At 40.9% G+C, this 25,071-nt stretch overlaps 1 protein-coding gene and 1 long non-coding RNA gene across 7 annotated transcripts in view; both read right to left on the reverse strand.

Moving 5' to 3' along the window:
- Positions 1-17,476, reverse strand: part of LOC115345699 — a 113,172-nt gene extending 95,696 nt beyond the window's left edge. The window contains exons 1-3 of one of the 2 annotated variants that reach the window (XR_005933278.1): positions 17,099-17,476; positions 14,917-15,091; positions 14,658-14,794 (exon numbers count right to left, since the gene is read on the reverse strand). This is a non-coding gene — a long non-coding RNA (uncharacterized LOC115345699). Of the gene's footprint in view, positions 1-14,657; positions 14,795-14,916; positions 15,092-17,098 lie in introns of those variants that run through there. The other variant, XR_003924922.1, reaches the window with a different exon arrangement.
- A 1,729-nt stretch (positions 17,477-19,205) lies between these two features.
- SALL1 (spalt like transcription factor 1) overlaps positions 19,206-25,071 on the reverse strand; it is a 23,600-nt gene continuing 17,734 nt past the window's right edge. For all 5 annotated transcript variants that reach the window (XM_030024710.2, XM_030024707.2, XM_030024709.2 and 2 more), the window contains 2 exons: positions 21,809-25,071; positions 19,206-20,736 (listed from right to left, as the gene is read on the reverse strand). The exon at positions 21,809-25,071 is cut by the window's right edge and continues 150 nt beyond it. In XM_030024710.2, coding sequence (XP_029880570.1) covers positions 20,296-20,736; positions 21,809-25,071 — 3,704 coding nt within the window. In that variant the 3' untranslated portion in view covers positions 19,206-20,295. The remainder of the gene's footprint in view (positions 20,737-21,808) is intronic.

A 25,071-nucleotide genomic window follows, 5' to 3' on the forward strand; every position in this document is an offset into this window, starting at 1 on the left:
TATATACCTAAATAAAAATATTTTGGTCCAGGTTCTCAGTTACGTTTGACTTCAGTGAAGATATCCTAATTTACATTTTACTGCACATTCGGTCTTTTGTACAAGTAACTACAATTCCCTTGGCAGGAAGTTACTGTTATTGTTTAAACACATGGAAAACTGAGGCAGAGAATTTGAATGCATCTCTGTTTGCCCACCTGGGAATCATCATTAAGATCTGAAGTTCTTAGGTGGGGTGACCTCATCAAAATATAAATCATTACACCATATTTCTACCTCATACATTAGGTGGGGTACTAGCTGAGGAAATTAATCCACTTAATTTAGTATCTTAGAACAAATGAATCAGAAAATTTAATTTCAGAATTTGAGATGTGCATTTCCAAACACAAAACTCGGGTGTTTTCTTATTGTATTTGTATTTTAGTATCTTGGTCCTGAAATATTCTGACAGCTGTAAAATAAATAATCTAAATAATTATTAAAAGAAAGAGCAGCATATTATTCTTAGTCCTTAAATCATCAGAATTGTTGCTAAAGAAGAGAAAACAGAAATATAAGAACCCAAGAAACAAACAAGCTTTATAAAAAGAATTCATACCTATAATGCTCTTATTTGCCAGGAGTTCACATATTCATCCCAGCATGCCTACCCACATGAAGCATGCCAGAGACCTTAACAGGGATTCTTATCTTAACAAAATGACCTCATACCTAGTGAATACTTAGAAATGGCCAGCATAGCTCATGATATCTAAGTAGCCTGACAGAATAACCTCTCACTACATTTTATGCACGTAATGAAACAGGGTTATGTCAACACAGCTATGTTGAATTTAATGCACCGTAATTCACATAGTGGAAAGTCTTCATGAGGTAAATCATATTTTTAAAGATAGTTATTCTTTTGTATATGTATATATATCCATAAAGAAAAAAGGATGTGAATTCAACTACTGAGGAGCATTCTACAGTCAATAGTTACGTTGTTAGAAGCCAGGGACATGAGAGGGTTTCTCTGCGTAGGGCTGTGAGGAGAGGTGTGCAGAGGAAGGGATCGTCACACCCACACCCTGGTGGCTAGCACACTGGAGGGCAGGCACACTCCAGAGGGATTGCTTGGGTACCCTGCATGGTAGCACAGGTCTTCTCAGACCCCATCTGGCCCAGCCACACTGGGCTCTGTCCAGCCACAAGGCCACGCCAAAGGAGAGGGTGCCAGGGCTGCCAGAGAGGTAACACCCTTCTCACTTGACTAAATGTGGTGAGTAGGGATACCCCCATCTTCAGATCAAGAGGTATAACAGCAGGCTTATGTACATACACAAATTTATTTTCTCAGAAAAAGACGTATGTCCATTTAAGTTCAGAAAATGTTCATTAAGACAAGTAGCATGAAAGTAATATATTACAGTTGAAATCAAATGTATGCTCACTTCCCCCATGCAGATGAAATGTCAATGCTAACAAACCCCTCTACACCCCAGTATAGAGCCACAAATTTACTGCAGCTCTGAATGTGGCTGATGCCAATGAATGCCCTCCATCCAAAACCATAATATTCCCTACAGTGTTTATATAAATTGACCTCAGTTTTCCCTGTGGTAAAAGAAGCTGTAGCAAGAAAGAAAAAGAGAAAGTTAGAAGTTCTGAAGAAGAGAGAAAGCTGGCATCTAAGATGGCACAGAATGCAGGAAATATGTTTTGTTTTAAAGCCAGGTGATAGCATAGCCTTTGGCAAGAGGAGAGAGAAGACAACGAACACGAAGTGACTAATTCAGTAAGTAGAAAGAGTTGTATTTTTCACTTGTACCTCAGAAATGCTTGACCACAGTTAACTTCTTCATTTCCCAAGCCTCAAAACCGGTAAGAGTAGTAGAAGCATATAGCTTATTCACATTTTGAATAGCAACAGGGTAATCAGTTACACCATCAACAACAATAAACCAGTCAGCTATACTGAAGTTAAATATTCCATTGGAGGAAATACATACATCTAACAGCTGGTAAGTCATACTGCTAGCAGCTTTAGGAAGAAATCATTGTATTGTTTGCTTATGTTTTAGCTGACTTTTAAGTCTTCAGTGATATGATTTTTTTTTTTAATGGGAAGATAAGAGATTATACAAAGCTTACTTGGTTTCAAAATACCATTATATCTCTACATGGATATGCTACTACAGTGTAGTTTCCTCTGCTGCTATAAGTTATCTATAAGCATTTATGCAGTATTCCATTTTATTCACCCACTTCCATGCTTCCAAAATCTACTGGGTATACTTTCAGGTTAAGCATATGAAAATCTTACTCAGTGCAGTTGAAAACATGAATATAAACAGGTGATTCTCCATTGGTACAAATACTTTATCTAATTCAATAGGATTGTTTAGTGTGCTTCACAGATTAGTAATTTTTTCCTCACACAGACAAAAGTATAAGCCATAAATGTTTTGGTGTTTAGTTTGGTACCTTAAACAATCCCTTCCTCTATTGAAAAATTTTGCAAGAACTCATTAAACAAGCTGAATTAAACATAAGATACTAGGAAACATTGGTGGCTAATGAGTTACATACTTTACTGAATGCACGGGCATTTGATAGTGCAAGAGCAGAGAGCAAGCTGAAATGTGCTGTATTCTAAGAGTAAAGTAGCGCAGCTTTGTCCTGATATCCATGAGGTCCACTGTAGATCAGTGTTCACATTTGCAATAACTGTGTACTCTTTACTGTTTGATGTGATGATGTCTTTTAAAGCCCACTTTTCAGACAATTTTATAGCCATGTTCAACTCAGAGTGAGCTTTATTCCTGATACAGCATGAAACTAAAACAGTTGCTTCAGTCAGAAGTATTTGGGACTGATTTGTTTGATTTTTGGAAGAAACAAAGTTAGAACTGCTCTATAGAGAAGAAAATTTTAAACCTCATGTACAGAACGAATGTGAGATGCCTGTGGAGTGAACTAGCTTCTTAAATCTCAACTTTGGACTCAGTATTTTTTTCAGATGAGACTTGTAAAGAGATGTGCTAGTGTGTGACATTTTATAAATATTCTAGACACATTTCAACCAGAGCTTTAACGTATATCAAATCTTCTGTTAACTGTAACTGGTATTAAAGAATGGAAAAGCTTTATAACCTGCAATCACCTATCTATGCTGGATGCTCTTTTGAATTATATACTAGACTCAGACTCGGGAGATGAGTCCACTTCTGCAAGATGATTCTAGGCAAGTTGTATCATCACCCAGGACTTCCCGCCTCCCACATCTGTGGACATTGTTGGAATCTGGAAAGGTTGAAATCTCATTTTTGTAATTTTATTAACTAACAATTTGTTTTTCTTATTTCAATGCTATAAATAAGTACATGAGCAGCTGAGTAGCAACTAGGTGCTCACAGCGTATTCCTTATGTCCATTACCAGTATTGAAGATCACAGGCCAAGGCTTTTACTTTACTGGAAATATTGTGGTACAGTACAAACAGTGCCATATTCCAGATTTCACACAAGCATATATGTACTAGTGACCTACACTGTGAGACAGCGTACCAAGAGCAAGGGATCTAGCATCAGGACTTCTGTATTTCACTGAGCTCCAGAAGGAGTCTGATTACATTCATAACTATATTGGAGAACTAGGTATTGCGGCCCCTGAGACACGACTTCTCTTGCTTACAACTGATTTATATGAGTATGAATAAAAAGGGAATCAGGACCCTCGATTCCCTTCTTAGTTCTGTGACCAGGTCATTGCTGAATTTGGACAAACTGCTTAACTAATCCTTACTAGCAAAGTCCCTTACTTTGCTAAGGAGGTAAAATGGTATCTGCCTACTTTAAGGGAACTAGTGTTGTCCAATACCTACATTTATAGAATATTTTGAGAGTCCTAAATAAATGGTGCTATTGAAATAAAAAGCAATATCACCCACTTTTGACTTGAGCAGCAAGCCAATGTGTAAGGCACTCTCTTTCCATTAGGAGAAATTGATGATAAAGTCAGATCCTTCTCTAACACAAACAAAATCCTGTTTCCCTGAACATAAGAGGAATTAAACAGCTGGAGATTGTTTATCTTCTCTTAATTCTAAGCTTTTTTTCCTCAGCAGTTAATGTAAAAAGCTCTGACACTTTTCTCAAGTAAATGCTACCAGTGTTCATGTGGTTCTGGCTGATGCTTTTTTACTGCTTTTTCTTTCTTCTTAAAAGCTGTTTTTCCTGCATCATTCCCTCAAACAGTTGTGCTAAAGCAATACTCTGTAAAGCCTCTCTGACTGCAACAGTCTGAGAGGCCTCACATGTGTCTTTGTTTTGGGCAGTGTCACACCTATGTGGTTTGTTGGAGGCCCGCACTGTTTCAGCTACCTGGTTCAATAAAGGAGCTTAATAACTTCTTACTAACTTTCTAAAATGGAGGACTATGTCAAAGGCCCCCGTTTCAACCTACAGCAGTATTATCATCAATACAATCAATGGCTAATAATAGCTATATGAAGGCAAACGTTTCCTGGCTGTTCTTAAGTAAGTCTAATCTTAAAGGCTGCATACAAAGCAAAACAAATTCAGGCAAAGATTTCCTTCCTTAAATACCATACAAGTGGCAATCACCCTGTCCAGAAAAACATTTTTAGTAATTGTTTTAATTCACTTTTTTCCCCTTTTGTAGACATTTCATATGTTCTGACACTACACTGATGTTCCTAGAAGTTCTTATCCTGAGTTAACACCAGTATGGTGAAGCCAGTTGAACATACTGTTTTGTACAGGTACAATTAGTGCATTATTTTGGATGTGGTTATAACGTAAGCCACTTTTTACCATAACAGCTTTGACAACAGTATCTCCTACTACAATTATAGTAGTGTAAATGTGCTTTGACTAGTATGGCTTTACCCTCCACAGGGATACCTTTCTACTGGTTATGTACTTCCTTAATTACCTGGCTATGTACAGTTAAAAGAATGAGAATATTATGATATACTGGTACCAACAGCAGCAAAGGTATTTCTGATGATACATTCTGTAGTACTTTTACCAAACCAAGTTATCCTCTCTTTCTTTTTTTGCCTTCCCACCACAGACATTCAATATTAAAAAAAAAAAAAGGGGGGGGGGGTATCGTTTTGATTTTTGCTTTTGAAGCTCATATGAAACATATTTTAACAGTGCCCGCAAGAGATGAGCTTACATTTGTCAAAGTCCTCAACAGTCAAAATGAGTATAGCGTATTAGTACTACCTTTAAACAGTTGCTTTACTTATGAAACCTAGTACAAATCCTTACTCAGGGGAAAGAAAAAAAAAAGTATCAAAGCATCTTGTTTTGCCTTCAGGGGGAATTTTGCTCCTCTGCAAGAATAAACAGCACAATTAGATTCCTAATAAGACCACAATGTTACAATTGTTGTTGGACAGGTTTTCTAGTGACTTGTAAATGAGATCTTATTAAGTACAGAAGTAGACAAATATGCAAACATCTTCAGGTTTTAGATCCCAAAGACACAAGACATCATTCTTTTAAGCAGGTGTGCCTTCCTGGGCAGCTGCTTAAGATTAGTAAATTACAAGCTCAGGATTTTATTCTTAAATATGGCTAAAGAATAAAATCTTTAGTCTGGCAAGTTGGAGTCAAACTGCCACAATGAGCACCTGTTGAGAAAGCCCATTATTTGAAGCTGGGGGTTCTGGGTGAAAAGATCACCGTGAATTAATTTTGATTGCTTCACAAAACTCTGCATAACAAATGGTCTCTGACAGGGGTATCAGGGGACTTCCATTTGAAGGGGAGAAAAAAAGGTTTTGTTTCTAAGAAGGTAACATAATCTCTGCAGTGACATTAAAACACACCAATGGCTGCACTTGCTTGAATCTCTCTTCTGAAACAGATTGTATGTGCTTAGGTTACCAGGTATTATGTTTTGGGAGGGGAAAGAGCAACAATTGATATCAAAATCTTATCTAAAAGATTAGCTAAAAAGAATATGGTCAGAGATGCATGAATCCTGAATTGTTAAGGCAGTTATTTGCTCACAAGTTTATTCACAGCCATATTTCTGTGTGTTCTGGATTGCTATATACTTTGCCAAAATGGAAAAGGAGGAGAAGAGAATAAATCAAACAAAAGTTTTTGCAGTTGACTAAATAAATCAGCAGCTTTCTTGTACGAGTTAACTCTAATAGTAAGTTAAAGTAACACTAAGGATAATGTGAATATCTCGTAAATACTTCTCTCTCCTAGTATATAGGCTATTGAATATGAAGCAGTTTCTGCCTCTGAAGTTTCTATTCGAAATATACAAAAGTGCTACCTGTCTGTCATCCCCTGATTAAATCTACAGCCAAGCATACCATCTGTTTGTGCAAATGAAAAGTGTAATATTCCACCAACTACTCTGCATGATCACTTTACTTAAGGGTTTCCTGCAAAATGATTTTCAGTTCATCCAGAGCTTATTTTTAGAACAAAAAAAAATCACCAGAAAGCACTATGCTTTTAGCTAATAATCATGATCCGGCTGACTTTATGCTTGATTTGTCAACTCTTTGCCATTAATATTTCATGAATTATGACTTCTACAGTTCCTTCAAAATTGACTGTAAAAGCTATATACATATGAAGAAATTAAAATGCTCATATTGACTTCCCTTTTTATGTGTGTTCTGCTTTAAAAGCAACCTGAATTATATCATCATCAGGGTATTAACTGCACCTACACAAAGATTTGGATGTGTTTGGATTCATATGGGCACTGGAGGCTTGTGTCTATACGTAGCAAAATCATTGCAGCCATAATAAAGTCAGAATGCAGCCATACATTCTGTTAAATAAAAATAACAGAAAAACTCTAGATAAATCAGATCCTGCACTTTGTTAATTTATGGTATAGGTAGGAATCACTCTAGTATTAGACCACCAGGCATCTAATATTGCTAACTTTTGCAGTATCTCTGCATTACACTACAGGGCACATGATGGCCACCTGAACAAAGAAATACTGATGATATTCTATTTCATTCGAAAAACCAGACCAATATACTGTCACAATCCCAGAACAGAAATATTAGAAGATGTCTTCAAGCAGTGATGCTTTGCTGTTGTAAATAAAACTAATGAACTAACCTGTCTGGAGTTGAAAGTAAACTCTGTATCATCCAAATGTATGTCAGCTCCATTTACCTGCACATGCCTTTGACAACACTACAATCCTACAGTCCTCATGTTCAGCCCCTGCAACCTCAGAACCTTCCCAAAGATGGATGCACAAGGGAGGAGCTGACTGCAGAAAGACAGTGCTTAGTATAAATCACTTCTATTGGACAATTTGAGGTTTTTTTCCAGCAACTTTCTTTTTTCCCACCCCAAGCCTCAGCTATCCTGAATATCTCTTAAAATTATCACATGCATCTCTTCAAGCAATATATTTATTCTCTTGCTAATTCCATTGCTCATCTAATATAAGGCATGAAGCAATGGGTAAAAGTGAAAAAAAAATCCCAAGGATGATGTTTTATCTTTTTTTTCTCTCTCTTTTTTTTTTTTTTTAAGATAAAAGTCTTTCTAATAAATGCCCCTGTGATTTTACTATAGCGCATTCAAAAAGCAAAGCACACTAGAGAAGTATAAGCAGTGGGAAATATGTAATACATCCTTCTGCTTTTTTTCTTCATGTCTCCAAAATAAACTACAAATTTCCCATGTTGAAAAGTTCTTCCTTAAGTTAATAAAATCTGTCACTTTCCATAATGGTTGATTTGAAGAAAGTCCACAGGTGCAGTATTCTGTTGTTCACAGCTTGGGAAGTCAAGGCTTATAATAAAAAGCTCTCTGTGTTATGGTCCTCCTTCCCCATCAATTCACATCAAGTATTATTAGAATCATCTGCCACCTCAGTGGTGCTTCCTCTGTGCTCAAACTGCAGAAGCAACAATGACATTTTACTGCTCTGCAGGTGCTGCTGTGTGTGGTCACGAACACAGAAGTGTGGCCTGCTATTGTTCTCCAGTAGCACTTTGATCTCAAACACAAAAAGCCACATAGCTGGCTGCCCTATTCATTCTTATGCTGGGTTTATACGGATGACAGAAAGAAGAGGTGACAAGAGATGGGCAATCCATAATATTTATTTCAACAAATGCTTCAAATCTTTTTAAACATCATAAGAACATGGCTCATTAAACTACAACAGCCTTGAAATTGTGTTATAAAACCACAAAACAAAAATCAATACTTCTGCTGGAAAGGAGGTAATGAAATATATCGAGTTGGTTGAAAAGTGGTTTGTATGAATCATAATATTATTATGTTCACATCACTTCTACTCCCAATACTTAAAGTTAACAAACTAGGGAGTGCTTTCTTTCCCATCACTTAAACAGGTGCTACAAGGTGGTATTTATCAAAGTTATTTTCCAGACTCAACCCTTCTGCCATAAATAATGCTGGGATATAGGAGGCTTAGTAAAGGGAGATCAATTCAATGCATATTTGCTACCTGAGCTTCAGCTGTTGTATTATTTCACAGTCTGATCAATACCGTGCTCCTTAAGAGCAAAGGAAAAAGCCACAACATCACCCTGATGAGTCACTGTGGGTTTATTACCAAACCAGAAGGATGTAACATTTCTGATTTTAGTAAAGACTGAATTTGGTAGCAGCATTTGACCACTATTAAATAGTTTAACTCTCTGTTTCAAGTCTTTTGCAATGACTTGTCCAGATTTTCAGCAGTGTTACAGGAACGCTTCTGGAATCAACACTCCCTCTGCTGAAAAAAAATCCTCTGGAATATTATTTAGAATTCTCTCTCATTTATTTTAAACTGGGGTTATTGTTCTTCAAGTGAATCCAGAGAAATCTGGTACTTAAAAATATTTTAACACAGGCAAGCAATAATGGTCTTAATAAATGAACACTGAACAGTATGAGATGAAGGAATGGGAACGAAGCACTCATGAAGGAGGCCTAAATTATTTGGTTCTCCCAGATGTTAATGTAGGCTTCTCACTCAGAAACTGCACTGTAAGGTTATATCAAACAAAACCCAGGAAAAATGTACCCCTCTCCACCCACAGTCCTTCACGTACACATATTGTGAAAAGTTTCTTTCTTAATTTCTTTCTCAGGAAAAATCAACCATAAATACCTGGAAACAATAAAGAACAAAAGGAAGAAAACATTGAATAGTAACTCAATGAGACTAGCAAAAGGCTCAGCAGCTACTAGCAGCCACTGTACTCTCACCCTCCTCAGAAATAAAAACCCAAATCTGCCAAAACTGCCCTTCCCTGCCAATCTCCTTTTGTAGTGTAATCAGGAGAAGACAGCAAAAACTTCCCATACTGAAATTCATCCATTTAAAAGGACAGTGCTATATCCACAGAAGTCCTTGAAGAAGAAGTAAAGAAGAAAACCGTATATCAAAAGTCAATTGATGGAGGGAACTAAAAACAGTTTTTAAGACTTGTGCAGAGTGCTTAGATTAACTACTTCCACCAAAAGAGAAAATACATAGTATTAAACAGAGTCCAAGCTGGGCTCTGGGAACAGAGGAATACAGAGCATAACCTGAGACCTCTGTACCTCTGTTTCACTGAAGAGAACCAAGATGACATCAACCCTTGATTTAGGACAAAGTCATCTAAGAAATTTCTACAGTTGCCACTGCTGTAGCCAAAAACTCTGCACATCACTTCTTACACTATGAACATTGACGGGGTAGATTGAGCCATTTTACTGCACTTCAGCCATTGCAAAGTCTCCTGTACTAGAGACCTGTCCTAGTAGATGTGTGTACATTCCATCATTTTCAATAGTTATGGTGGCACTGCAAAGACTCAGAATGTCCACTCACCACCAGAGACCAAAAGCTTAGTTTTACAGCCAAGCAGAAAAATCTCACTTCTTATAGCACATGAGCTTCTAACCCCAGCTGGGGTCTGATTCTGCAGAAACTGAGGAAATGCCAATCTGTAAATTAACATCTCAACTTCCCTTCAGCATGCAGAATGGACTAGTTTCTCCAATTCCAGCAGGGATCCTTTCCAAATTATGCTTTGATTTTACTACTTAGCAGGAGAGGGAGAAAAGGTGCTACAGCTGGTAGCTATTGATATTTAATTTCAAATTTATTTTTACTTTATTGTTTTCCAAAAATAGTCTTGTCCTTCACCAGCTCTACTGCTGTTAGAACCTTTTCCAGTAACTGTCAATATTACAAAGAGCCTTAAACCCTGAGAGAGAAAGAAAGGAGGAGGGGGTGGAATACGAGAGACAACTAGTAATCCTGAAGAGAGAGAGACGTATCACATCACCACAGGACTCCCTGCTACTTCAGAGCCTTCTATGGTAGCTAACTGTATAGTAATTTCAACTGCTTAAGGTCAAATCTCCCCAAAACTTATTTGGAAACGCAGCAGCCTGGATTTGGCCCTCCTCAAAGGGCTAAGAGTGTATTGCATGCATCTACCTGCAGTCACATCCCATGTCAGCTACAGGTGCGCGACTACATCATGGCTCTATCAGCACATTGCCCCCCAGCTTGTATACGTAAGGACTAATCAAAAACCAAACTAATTGCTTTCCTTTGATAACAATAAAAATTAAAAATAAATCACTATTTCTGGGGGGGAAACTGTTGGCCAGACAGGGCATGCGTTGGGATGATCTTGGTGTGTTTGTCTAGGATGTCAGCTTGTAACTGTCTACTGTCATGGGATTTGGGCCATGCTTTTAAGTGACTTTGTGTCAACATGTTTTAAAAGCCTGATTTTCAGACAGAGTAGCATTTTCTAAAAATTGTGATTCTTTGAGATGGTTTAAATTGAGCATTATATAAATTGAATTAGCAAAATAAGGCATTGAACAAGCTTGAAATTTAGGCCAAGTTGTAACAGAGGGGGGTGGGTGGGGTGGAAATTACTGCCCACGTTCTTCATTTCTCCTGTTCTTATTGTTGTTACTGTTGTCAATATCTAATTTTCAGATAAAAAGAAAGCCTTCAAGATGATTAGCAGATAAAGTCAGGACTTCAGGCTTTAATTGACAGTTACTTCAGATTCCTGATGAAATGAAACTCACTCCATTCTCTTTCTCCGCAAGACAGTCAGGGAAAGAACATCTAAACGTAAGCGTAACTTGCTGACTTGTATCACACATGGCCAGTGTTTCAAAACTCAAGAGTTACCCTTTCAAAAGCAAAGATTGTCACTGCCATATATAGGGTTATAAAGAGCAAAGTGGTCAAACAGAGAAAATCTCTCAGAGGATCCAAAAATATCTCCTGTCTTTATCATCATTGCTAGTGTTCAACAGTAGAGCAGACAATGGACATACCTATAGCTGCATTTCAACACATGGATGTACTACTGTGCTTGTTGCTCATAATTTTATATAGTACATGGAGATATATACTCCCTGGGAGAAAAGAAAGAGCGTCAGGAAGTATTACAGAGACTTGCAGCAAAAATAACAGCTGCAGAGGACTCCAATTTGCACACTTTATTTCAGTGCACTCTCCACTACACCACACGGGCACAAGCACTTTCACATCTTCCTTCCTACCTCACACGCTATCCTAAAAGAAACCAGGAAGTCACTAAGGCAACAAGTCTGACCCTGAACTGTCATACTGTACTTCATCCAGCATTTTATTTCTAATTAAATATGACCTTTACAGTTCCACATACTGTGTTTTACCTTTTTTTTTTTCATATATAGGGAATATATCAAGAGAACTTATTAGCTGCAGTCCAGGCTGAAAGTTATCTGTGATAAATACCACTGAAATTGGAAATCAACTACAGGCACTTGTCTGCAAGGCAGCAAATGCAATTACTATTTCCTTGTACTGTGCCTCAGAAAGGGACATTTTGTCTACATAGAAAATTTTAAAAGACTGTGGCTACATCCAATAGTTCAGCAAAAATACAGTATCTCTGGAGAGCTTTTGCAAAAACAGATGATTTATTCTTACAAATACAGTAAAAACATAAACACGTATAACATGGCATTTTTAAACTTTTAAACTTCATCTGATAAGTGGCAAATGTTGTACTGAGGTATCAGCAGAGCAATTCCAGGTGTTCTGGCAGATGCTGAAATTCAAAATAGCTGTTTTGTATTGGATATTTTAAAACCATTTATATTCCAAAAGACTAGCCATATATGCTATAGACACATTGTAAAAGACCAATCTGAACAGTTTCCTATCTAAATATCCAAAATAAACAAAAATTAAAGGTAAGGAATTATTGTTAGCATCATTTTACAAAGAGCATCAAGAGACTGAAGCAACTTGCCCAAGGTTACATGCGCCCAGAGCCGGGGATGAAACTTCCATTTCCTAAATAGGCCCTTCACACTTTAACCACAAACAAAACCTGTACATAAGTCTCCAAGGTTCCAAACCATGCACAATTAAAATGTAATAAATTCCCTTCAACAACACTAACAATAAAGGAATATGCGTGCATCAAGCTAGTGTGTGCATCAGTAGATAGAGGGTGAAAACAACAGCAGCAAAACCGTGTGTTCAAACAGCACTGATGCAGGAATTAAATTTCAGTATTGCTGTCAACTTATCATTTTCACTAATGGCTTTTAAGAAAGCCGGACATTTTTCCTCAGCCCATTTTACCTTTTCCCTCCACGTGACAAATATTGATTTTCATTTCCTCCAAGTTTAAGTGCATTCAATGCTATTGTGACAGGTTGGTTTGCTTTTTTGTTTGAGTCCCAGCTTTACTGAGGATGCCAGCATGAATGCATACAGCTTTGGAAAGAGAGAATTGGTTTAATAACATCTTCAAATCCAGGAGAGAACACAGGAGCCCAGTCTACTTTTTTTTGTATAGGTCAAGCAAGAAAAGTGACTCCAGGCGACTATCTAATGTCAGTAAGGAGACTGCTGAAGTAATAGCCTTGGTGTTTTTAAGCTGTTACTGCTATGCTCCATCACAAAATAGGACAAATTATGGAGCGTTCTCCCGCCACTTCAGTGCAAAGTTAGACATACTATCTTAAAAATGGCTTTGGTGGCATTTTAAGCTAAGCCTATTTTGTAGACAGTTGACCCTTTAGGAGGCTTGGTTTGGAAGGTAACATCTCATGAAATTCTGGCTCAAACAAGCTGTAGCTTTGTGAATTCTTTTCTGCCTGACTCACAGATACATAGGCTCAACCTCCTTTCGTAAGATGATCTCCTTAAGCTTTGTGAACCTGCCTCATACATTTTGGACACTTCCCTATCTTAAGGTCTTATTCAGCAAATAAGAAATCACTCTGTCTTTGCAGTGATATGAATAAAGAGTGCTTATGCAATCTCTTCCACCCATTCAAATATGGAGGGGCAGGAAATCTCAGTGCACAGAAATAAACATCTGGACTGAAAGGGAAAGCCAGTAACAACTTAAACTGCCACAGACACTGTTATAGAAATTGTCTGTGCAGCGCTCAGACATTCATCAGTGTTAGAAGCCAAAATAAGTTGAGCTGACTTAAGCAGGGGGTTAAATTAGTTTACGTGTATCAGCACCAGGGGTCTATGCTGGTATTAAGGGATCCCCACAACTGAGCTAACTAGTGATCTAACCATCACAAACAGCCTCGTTCTCATCAGCAGCTCTGACACAAGTTGCTGAGAGGACTCTTTATTCAGCCTAGACAAGTAAACAGACACATAAACCTTTGAAATTTGTTCTGTCTCTCTCTATATAATTTGTTATTCTCTGGATCCTCTAACCAACAGAAAGGTAGTTCATATGAATGCACATTTAGCATTGAACATGATCATCCACTTAGTTATTGTACATATGAAACAAACGTTAGCTTCACTATGTATTAACTGACATTTTAAAATCCTGATGAAAGGAAAGCAATTGAGAATTATTCACTGCTAAAGGAAGCTTATTTTCAAAACAGGCACTGCTTTGAAAAAAATCTTAACATTATTCATCTGGTTAGTCTCACTGGCTCTGCTTTGAAATTATTTTTCATAGAAAAGATGAGGAAAAGAAAGAAAGTAGTGACCAGTGGGGTTAAAGACATGATAGTGTGCCAGACCACTCCATTTTTTGCTTTCCATATTCAATCCTAAATAGTGCTCATGTTGCACCACCTGATGCCAGGTGCTGCAGGGCTTCTGCTACACCCACCTGACATTGTGATGCTGCATTTTTAAGACCTTTAAATGATGAAAATGGACCTTTGTACTTCAGCACTACCCTGGTCAAGAGAGCTGTCTGTGCAAATGATGCAAATGTCTGCTAACATAGAGAGACTTCTTTCTTTTGAAATGAAATGACACCAGAAGTTTCAGGTGATCATTCCAGTGAGGACCTTCCTTATTAGCAGTGGTTACAAAGTCTAACATGGGCATGGACATGTTTTTGGTCCCCATCTAGCCTGAATTTAAACTGCTTTCCAAAAATGACAATAACTTCTGAAAGTTAAGAAGAGCCTACAATTTGGGTTAATTACTTAACTGCTATAAAAAGGAAGATGACATCACTTCCTTACTCTACAACTCTCCAGTAGGCCATTCTCACAGGTATACCATATGCTCAGTCAGCTGCATACAAGATGCTGGCCCCACCCACCATGCAGAGCATTGCAGAGAATGTCTTTAACCCGCAAGTGCATGTTATTCACCCCCTCCCTCAGTGCTAGACAGACTCAAGCACTAAAGAAAATTCCTCTTTCCTGCTCTCCTGTTGTCACTCTACTGCTCCTCTTCCCATATCACTGAGAGATTTTGCCTCTTAAGAAATTCAGACTGTGGATTCAAAAATATGTGTCTAAAGAAAAACAGAAGATAAAATGGAAACCAAAGAAAGAGACTTGTGGTAGGACAAAAACTATAATATAATTTGAGCCAGAAACTTAATTTTAGTCACTGCCATGCTTACACCTCACTTACCTGTAAAATATTCCAACTACCGCATGTGGCCTCCCTGTATGGTTGTCCCTGTAACAAGGAGATTTTCCCAAGGAGGAATCGCCATGCGCTTACCATCTTCCAGGCATCTGCTAGGCCACTGCCAGTAGCAACAGAGGGACTGGCTCAGGGTAGCCATTCTGATATTAACTATAACCTGAATGTAAAAACCAGAAAGATCAAATCGGGAAACTGAACATAAACGCAGATGTCAGTAACTCTGTTCTCAGCTGAAGTTGCATATTTCCCAATTATTCCTGTTCTTTTCTGTTAAGATTAGTATTTCCAAGCCTCCACTCCTCCTTAACTTTTTGTCTAGAGAGAGGTATTTATACAAGAGACTGTATTATATGTGAATCTTTAAGTCATTATATTTCAACTCAGTAGTTGAGACACACTGCTTCCAGCTTGTATAAATAACTGTACCCACTTATTTGCAAAACATTATTTTAACTTCCATCAACTCATATTCACGAGAGAAGAAAACCAAATAGGCAAATGTTATTTCGATTAAAAAAAGCCCAGAGATAAAACCCGAGCAGTACTGAAGACTGGCAGGGAGAGAGCAAAAAAAGAACTGTCACACTATGAAGTCACACCTCCTCCTGCCAAGTAAAACTGGCCTCCTGCAAACACGCAACCAGGTAGCCTGTGACTTCAGGACTCCCAAAAGCAGGAAGTATGCCCCAAAGAAAAGGTCAAACCAAGCAGCAACTGCTGTATTTTGATGGTCAGCAAATACTCTTTCCAAAGCAGTGTTGGAGAGATTTGTTGACCGTTGCAGCAGGGAGGGCTTGCAACCTGTCCCTAAATCTTAAACCACAGCCCAACATAGGAAGAAACACTGAAACTCATCTGGCTTTTCTCTGAGAAAAGGGCTTAGGATTCTGTCGTCATCTGCACGCTAAATAAGCCAGGCAATTTGCTGCTCCCCTTCCCTTTCACTCCTGCCCCGTCAATAGAGAAACCTCGTTCCTGCCCATCCGATGTGCTGCCCTGACTCCTCTCTCTCCACTCTGCTGGTATAGTGGGTCCTTTTGATTAGCCCTTTTCAGCCTTTCCTTCCGTCCGTCCCGCTACATCTCCCCAATTTGCCCCATGAAAGTGAAGTGACCACCCGCCAGGCTGCTCCGCGGCCGGGGCACCGCGGGCGAGCTGCGCGCCCTTCTCGGCGGCCAGGCGAACGGCGCGCCTCCAGCTCCTCTCTTTCTCAGTCGCCGCCACGTCCTCGCTTTCTCTCCTCCCTACGGTACTCGGGGAAACCCCCAAATTCACTGGGCGCCTGCTAGCAAAAATGCCCGGCGGGAGGGGCAGCCCCGCGGTTTATCCAGCCGGCAGGGGCCGGAGCGGCCGCTCCGCCGCGGGCTACTCCCAAGCGGGGAAGTTTCGCACGCTATTAGCCCAATTTTTAAATACATCACGTCTGTTTCTGGGTGAAGAAAATTACTCGGGCTGATTAAATGAATGCGCTGAACGATCGTTGGCGCTTAGAAGAAGAAGAAGGAAAAAAAAAACCCACCCCACTGTGCTTTATTTTAACGGATGATAAAATTGTGATGGGCGGGAAGCAGGGGAAGAAAACTTTGTTGCTAATGAGAAAAATGCGGCCGCGCAAACAAAACTGTAAAGAAAAAAAAAATCTATTCTTGAATAAGGATTAATTCAATGTCTGTGAATAGGAAATCCTGCGCTGGGTAATTGCAGCGAGGTAGCGCGGCGTCCAGCTGCGAGGCGACGCGGGCACCTTTGTGCGCTTGCCAGAGGACAGCTCTGGGGAGAGGTAACTTCCCCCGGTCCCCACGGTCTGGTGTCAAGTAACGGGAAATTTAACATTCCGCATTTCCAGAGCAAATTATCCCCCTCCTCCATCCCTTCTCCTCCGGCAGCTCGCAGGCGGCCGGCCGGGCGCTCCGCCTGACGGGGCGGGGAGCCCCGAGCCGACCCTGACCCCGCACCCCGCGGGGCACGGCCTCAGCACCCTCGGCGGACGGCCCCGGCTTCCGCACCGGGCCGGACCGCAGCTCCGTTCGGGGGCGGCAGGAGAAAGGGAACGAGAAGCCCCTCTGCGGCGCGGGAATAACAGCCCAGGCACCCTCCGCCAAGCCCGGCGCAGCGGGAGGCACGGGACACGGCAACAGTTGATTCCTTCCCCCCCAGCACCCACCTTCGCAGACGGTAGCGAGGGAAGCGCAAAGTGAAACAGCAGCAACAACCCGGCAGGGCAGCGCAGCGCAGCGCACCGGCTTGTCAGGGGAACCCTCGCCCAGCCGGGCTCGATCGCTGCCATCAGGCAGGCGGCCGGGAGACAGAGTGTCCCGAGGAGCCTCGTCCGCCGCAGCCCCCGTCGCCGGGGCGGGTTCCCCGCAGCCTCAGGGAAACGCTTCCGAAAGGCTGGAGGAGAAAAGGGTCTCTCGCCCCTCGCGGGGGGAGGGGAGCGCACACCTGACCTTGGGCGAGGAAATGCAGCCCCTCGGGCAGCGGGGCGACCCGCGCCGCGCCCCCTCCCCGGTGCCCGCTTCGCCCGGCACCCCCTCAGCGGGGCGGGGAAGTTTACCTCAGCCGCCCCCAACGCTCGAGCCTAACGGTCGCCCGAGCGCGCGAGCTGCCGGCGCCCCACCCCACAACGCCCGGGCAGCGAGCCCAGGGGCGCGCTCGCGGGACGGACGGGCTCCGCCTGAGGGAGCAGGGCACCCAGCAGCCGCGGAGACCGGGGGGTACCCCCAGGCCCTAAGATACCACAAAGAAAATGGCTCACTTTTTTTTTTTTTCTTTTTTTTTTTCCTGGAAGTGCATACGTTACCCAGCGGCAGGGAGCGTCCGGGAGCCGGCTGCCCGCGGAGGCTCGCGAGTGCGGGGCCCGACTGCCCCCGGCGCGGCTTCCCCCGGCCGGGAAGGGCCTGTGCCCGTTCCCTGGCGGGGCTGAAAGGTCCTCGGCACCCAAAGACTTCGCTTTAACGTGAGGAGAGGTTCCGAGGGCCGGAGTTAAAGCCATTAATGAAACTCAAGCTGCGTAAAAGAAACCCTCCCAGAGCACTGGCATCTGCTAACCCTTCCTTGCTTTTCTGTCGCTCAAATCTAAACTCAGTTTAACAGCAGAATTAGTTAGTATTTCATTGATAAAACCATCAAAATCCGTTTAATTTACCTTTTTCCGAGACCAAAAAGTGACTTGAAATTCTTAAATATTCACATTGACAAGCCAGCTGGCTCTAGTGTACAACTTACATGTTAACAAAAATGTGTATCATGTACCAGATGAATCATCACATTTGAACAGGAAAAAGTTCTAAAGACATGAAGTCCAAGAGGTATTCAGACTACAGCGTTAATATTTTACTAAGGATTCATAATCATATGACGGGTAAAAGTCCTCAAGAAAAGTACTTCTCACCCCAGCTTTTCAGTGTTAAATCCTCTATGATGCCCAATTTACAACTCAAACTACTAGGGGGAAGAGCAAAGTGATTACTTCTTGTTTATAAAGGCAAGCAACTCCACCCACGCTGATATGAAAAAAATCCTATAACACAAAATGCCTGAATTTTGGAATTGTAAAAAAATATATATATTCACATGAGCACAAAATTGGTTATTCCTGTTTGGTTTTTTGAAGGTAGCCAAACTGATTTATTTTTCATAAATAATAATGTGAGGAGATAAAACTCTACTGGGTGAAAATACTGGGCTGAATTCTGTTTCCCCAAACTCCCATTGAGGTTAATGATCATTGCAGGTGCATAAGGGAAGCCAAATCATGTGCAAGGCCAAAGCAATTTTTTTTTTTTTTTTTTTTTACAGTCAAGTTATAAATCCCATATAATATATGGAGGCTTGCAAGTGGACATCTTAACACAGATATAGCAGCGTAAGCATGCCACAAACATACAATCTCATAGAATAAAATTAATATCAAATATAAAGCATTTGAACCAAATCAAGCCTTAAATGTGATAAATTATTTCCTTCAAAGGAAACTTACCTAGGCTCAATAAGGTCTTTGCTAGCAGCATTTTTTTTATAAAGAAATTAAAAATGCCAAAATATCTACAATTTTATGAGGAGGAGTTGAATAGTTAAGGAGAAATTTCCCACTATTAGGGGGTATGAAAAATATACTAGCAATTAATATGCAATACATATATGTATACCCATACTTACAAATATAAAGACACACATACAACCTGGGCAGTTCATGTTAACCAAGGGAAAGGCTAAATAATACAAAGTGATTACTAAATACAGGTACACTTTAAAAACACAGAGACAGTGAATTTTATCTGTTGCAAAAATGTATTTGATTACTCGAGTAAAATTACAGTATCTCTGCTGTTAGTAAGTATTAAATGTTAAAGAAACTGGACCTCTTTTCCTTTCAACTTTCCGAGAAAGTGCATGTAACAGTCCAAGGTTCCCCCTGCCCCCCCCCCCCCCCCCCCCCCCCAATACCTAATACAAAATAAACAAACACTATACTTGTTCCCTTGGTCAAGGAGTAGGGCTTGGTCTTGTAAGGAACATATGTACATTTTAATGAAAGTGATGTCTTATTGTATGTACAGGAGCATCTACAGTTGTCCACGGAAGTTGTTCAAGATGCCATACTTAGCAGCATTGTGAAAGTCCAGCACATTTTCTATAATGAATATACCTACAAGGCAAAATGTTACGTCTCAGTTTCAACTACCAAAACAACACTTCAGTATCTTCTCTAATAATCCGCGTGCTTATTACTGTACAGAAATGTATTAACATTTAAGACGACTCAAGTAAAAAGCACAATACAAATAACAGTTCAAAACGGAAAATGTTAAACCTACAAAAATTAAAGCAGTTTTAATTTTATAATAAAAATCAAAAACTGAGCTGTGTAAAGGACCCACACTGTTCAGTCTATATTCTTTCAGTCCTTTTCTTAATTCTGTTTGGAAAAATTAAACAATGTGTTTGCTGATAAAATTTCCAGCAGGATCAAAGTGTACATTTATATACAGACTTTTGTTAAAGATCTAATGTATCACTGAGGCATCGCATCAATACCAGAGTTCATGTTAAACTGGATATAGAAAATAAGTTAATGCCAGAATAAGATCACCTAGCGGAACAGACTTGCAACTGCCATAAATGTTACAGCAAGTTTACAGCACTCTAGTCGATTAGTATTTAGTTCAAAATACAGGAGACCAAAGTTAATGCTTGCATTTGTTTGCAAAGCAAGGTTATATCACTAATAAATAAGCTCTCTTAGAACTCTAGAAGTAGAACATGGTACAAAAGAAAGTCTTTGTAATGTTGTAGCCTGCAGCTTGAAAAAAGCAACCCTAGGTTGCACTATTTGCAGGAATGTTATTTATGGAGTTTTTTCTAATTTGTTACAATTTCTTTGTTGTCTTCCACGAAACGTGTGAAACGAAAGCTTGTCCCATTTTCATTGCTTGCCATTTTCTCCAGACCAGCTAGAGGTGCGTTGGGTTCTGAATTCTGGAGCTTCTCCAGGCTTCCCGTCAAGCCGCTGATGGGAGAGCTGCCACCGTTGCCCAGGCCCCCTGGCGCCGGAGGGATACCACCATTCTGGATGACAGAGATCTCGTTGGTCTTCATGGCCAAGCCATTGGAGAGTGCTGCCGCGTACTGGTTCCAGAAGCTGGAGGGGTCTCCATTCCCCGACCGTGCAGCCAAATCCTTCTGAAACATTTCTGGGAACTTCACAGGATTGCCTCCTAGAAATGTCATGGGGCCATCTACGGAAAGTCGTCTGCCTCGTCTTGCAGGAGTACTGTTCCACATGTGAGTGCCCATGTGAACCTGAAAAGAAAGAAAGGAAGAAACAAACAAACAAAAAATAGGGGTTGACAGGGATTTCAAACTTATTTTGATCACAGAGAAGGCAGCTGTCCATGAACATGCCCAGCCTTGTTACATAATGAACGGCACTAAAGGTAGCTGGTACAGGGCTCCATTTCCCATTTGGAATAATAAACAAACTTCTTCTGGATTAGCCCATCACCATTACCCAGAATACCCTGTCTTCCTGCTGAACAATGCATTGCTAACATAATAGTCTTTTTTTTATTATATGTATTTAGTTTATAATGACTTCACGTTATTCTGTCAATTGCAGATAGCTGCTTTCAGGGCTAGAATTGCTATGTCCACTTTCATTGCAATGGTAAGTATTGTATTTGACACCCTTTACCCTATAAACGTCCTTTTCAGACAGGCAGAAAGTATCCTTTACTGATTGCTCATCAGAGAGCCTCGTGTATAGACAGAATGGCCTGAAAGTAATTATTCATCTCGCATTACTGGCAGCAACCTCTAGAGAAATACTCTGTCAACAGAAAAATGTACACAGTAAAGTGCTCAACTGGTGTTCTAAAACTTAAGTATATTTGCTTTTTCAAACACATATCAGTAGGAAATGTTAGTTATATAATCAATTAAAGTAATGCCCATTAGTTCCAGAATTATGTTAATAGTTTTTTTAAACACCATCATCTTACACGATAGTTATGAAAAACAGCATATTCAAGAGCCTTTCAATTCTTAAAGAGGTGTGTGAGTTACAAAACGTGTCTCTGTTAATTAAGACTCCTTAACATCATTTGGCTGTTCCGTTTCACACTCTACATAGACAGTCTTTGCTGGTAGATGAATTTTAATTAAGCATCAAAACCAAAATTCACGCTTCGGATCGGCTGCCAACATGAGCACTCAACAAGAGGCCATCTAGGTCTACCAGAACTGACTAAACACACCATTTGTCACACCACAGATACCCAAAGGTACCACTTCTTGCAACATTCACAGATGTAAAAAATTAAAACCCCCCTGCAAGGAGAAAATGAAACCTAAGAACAGCAAGAGAAAAAAGTACCTTCAGATTGCCTTTTGTTGTGAATGCTCTTCCACATATAGTGCAGGCAAAAGGTTTCTCACCAGTGTGTGTCCTTTCGTGGATCTGCAGAGCACTGGAGGAAGAAAATGTTTTCCCACATGTGTTGCAGTAGTGCTGTTTGGGGGTTCTTCTGGGGAGAGTGGGGAGCAGGACAGGGGATGTAGCAGAGGAGGACAGCGGCCCTGAAGCAACTAGACCAGAGGGTGCTTCTTTGCTATCCTGAGGAGAGCTGTGCACAAAGCCATTAACCTCAGTCTTTATGAGCGATGACAGTGAATTAGCAGGCATAACCGAAGAGTTCTGATTAGGGCCTATACTGGAATTGGGCTCAAAAAGTTGTGATGGTAGATCTCGCATTTGATGTGTCAACATATGCTGCTTCAAATTACCCTTTGTGGAAAAGCCACGATTGCAAACTGTGCAAATAAATGGTCTCTCTTTGGTATGACTTCTGTAATGAATGTCCAAGGCACTCTGACAAGCAAATGTTTTGCCACAAATGTCACATGCGGTGTTTTTAAATTTACCTCTATCTCTGAAAGGGAAGAGCATACTCAGAGACTCTTCTTTAACCATTTTATCAGTGTTACTAGACGTCAAGTCCAAAGCACCACTGTTAGCAGGGGTTGGAGACAAACCGTTGGCAAACTCACTTGGTAAAGCTCTTACTGGTTTCTCTTCAATACTTGGTGACTTGTGGTAATCATTAGTGCTGTTGGATGGGGACAAGGCCTGCATGGAAGAGGTAGACTCTGAGACAGCAGGGCTTCCAGCACTTTGGCTTTCCATATCACCACCGACAGATGACGAATCGTTAGTCAAAACGTCCCCTTCCACTGACCCATTTTCAACTGACTTTAAGCTTGCCTGAAGTTGTTCAGCAAGTCCCGCATTGATCATCTTCATCTGATTTTCCAAAGCAGCAATACTTGACATTTCCAGGGGCAAAGGGGAAGAAGACAAGCTGTCCTGTGATGCATCCGCAGATTTAGGTGTGTCTGGCACGCTGCTGTCAGGACAGTCTTCCATGTTCTCATCTGAGAAGTTGTCTATATCATCAAAATTCTTATCATCAAAAGATCCCGTATCTGATTCCATTGACTCAGGATAGTTTTCCGTCACTGGAGTGTTGGGGATCTGCCCTCCCATATGCATTCGGATATGCTGCTGTAGCACAACGGCATTGGTGAATTTTTTCTGGCAGATCGGGCATGAATGTTGCACTCTCAGCGGGGGCATGGCACGGTGGACACTGTAATGAGTCTTTAAGTTGCCTTTAGTAGTGAAAGCGCGACCACAGATTTTACATTTAAATGGCCTCTCACCGGTATGTGTGCGATAATGCATTTTCAGTGCACTCTGGCAACTGAGAACTCGGTGGCAAATGATACACTCGTTAGGATCGGTTGCCTTTTTGTCAATGTTTTCTACCAGTTGCTGCAATTTTGATGTTTCAGATGCTGGCGTTGAATCCAATAGTCCTCCAAATGGAAACTTTGCCTTAAATTGCTCTGACATGAGAGGCATCAGTGGATTTGTAAAAGTGGCAACACCGCTGGAGCCTGAGTCTGCTGCCGGTGAGCTCACAGAGCTGCTCATGTTAGTGATGGCGCTTGCATTTTGAGAGTTTTCTTCCATTTTGCCATTTGAGGTAGGCAAAGCGCCAGCCTCTACCTCATCAGAAAGTCCATTGGAAATTTTTGATGTGGGATCAGCTGTTCCCGAGTCACTCTTGACAGAGCAGGGAGGGCTAGCGGAAGGATGGCTAATGGGAATCGGCTGAGGCTCCTCAGTTTTGATGAATGGGGTCAAGCTTGGGATCGTTGGTGGGAGTGGCAGTCCAACAGAAGTCGTCAGGGTGGAGAGGACCGGCTTGCTGTCCAGCCAGCTCGTGACAGGTTTCTCTGGCGGTATAGACATCCCATAAGGAATACCCGTGCTTGTAGGAATATTGTCCAAATGCTCTGGCACCGGGTATGGATTCATTTGAATATGAGGGTATTTTTCTTTATGACGCTGAAAGTGGACTTTTAAGTTTCCCTTTGTGGAGAACCTGTTTCCACATATGTTGCATTTAAATGGCCTCTCGCCAGTGTGAGAACGTAAATGAATCTGCAAGGCACTGTCACTCCCAAACACTTTAGCACAGAACCTGCATTTATGCTTAAAGAATGCCTCATCTGAATTACTTTTTGCTTCAAAAGCAGTTACGTTTGGTGGCTTGCTTTTTCTTTGCTGTGCCAAGACAGTCAAGGAGTTTAAATCCTCTGCAGGTGTTCCAATATTGGACAAGGGACTGGAGAAAACAGAGTTACTAGGGGTGGGCTGAGGTAGAAGTGGATTAGATGCAGGACTTAATAAACTGCTTATTGCAAAAGCTGGTGAAGATGATGCTGATACTGGTGGGTTGCTGAGCTGTGAGCCACCAATACTTGAAGCCACTTTTTCTGAGGACGGTGTTGTAACTGCTGCTGCCAATATGTTAATATTTGGAGAAGAGCCACTACTGGATGGAATTAGAGTGTTGCTAGGGTTGCTCTGAGGTAGCTGTATAGGGGGTAGCTGTTTCACACCACTGATGCTGGCAGATTGACTAGCAAGGCTTTGTGCTAATCCAGCTGCTGCAGCCAGCTGCTGGGATAAATGGGAACTTAATGTGGACAAGGGGTTGGCAGATGTTCGTAAAGTACCTTGAGAAGGGCTAGAAGATGTTGGCATGTCGGTATTTTGGGAAGCCAACAATAATATTTGGTGACGAATTTGTTCAATCAGTTGCAACTGATGGATCTGCTGCTGCTGTAAAGCCAACAGTTGCTCCATCAGGGCAGGTACAGCAAGCTTACTGTTCGATGCACCGTTACATCTCGCTTCCTGTGAGAACTGTGCTACTGCCACTTTAGTACTCTGAAGGTTTTCAATTATTACATTACTATTTATCACTGAAAAGTTGCCTAATGTTGTCAGATCCCCTATGTGAGGTAGAGAGGTTGTTACAGCTGAGGTACCCATTGTGGAGCTGTTACTGCTTGTAATACTATTGTTGACAATCTTGGAACTGCTACTGCTATTGTTAATGCTGGAAGCCTCCACATCCATGGATTCTTCCCTGTCAAGTTTGTTATGCTCTGAAAGGTCACTGCAGTCTACTTGATCTGTGTTATTAACTGTGTCATTCATCTGTTCATCAGGATTATCAGAAGGGGAACTAGGAGGGAAGGTTTCAGAAGGAGAAGCTGGATTTT

This window comes from Aquila chrysaetos, chromosome 9, assembly GCF_900496995.4.
Source record: "Aquila chrysaetos chrysaetos chromosome 9, bAquChr1.4, whole genome shotgun sequence".
Lineage (NCBI taxonomy): Eukaryota > Metazoa > Chordata > Aves > Accipitriformes > Accipitridae > Aquila > Aquila chrysaetos.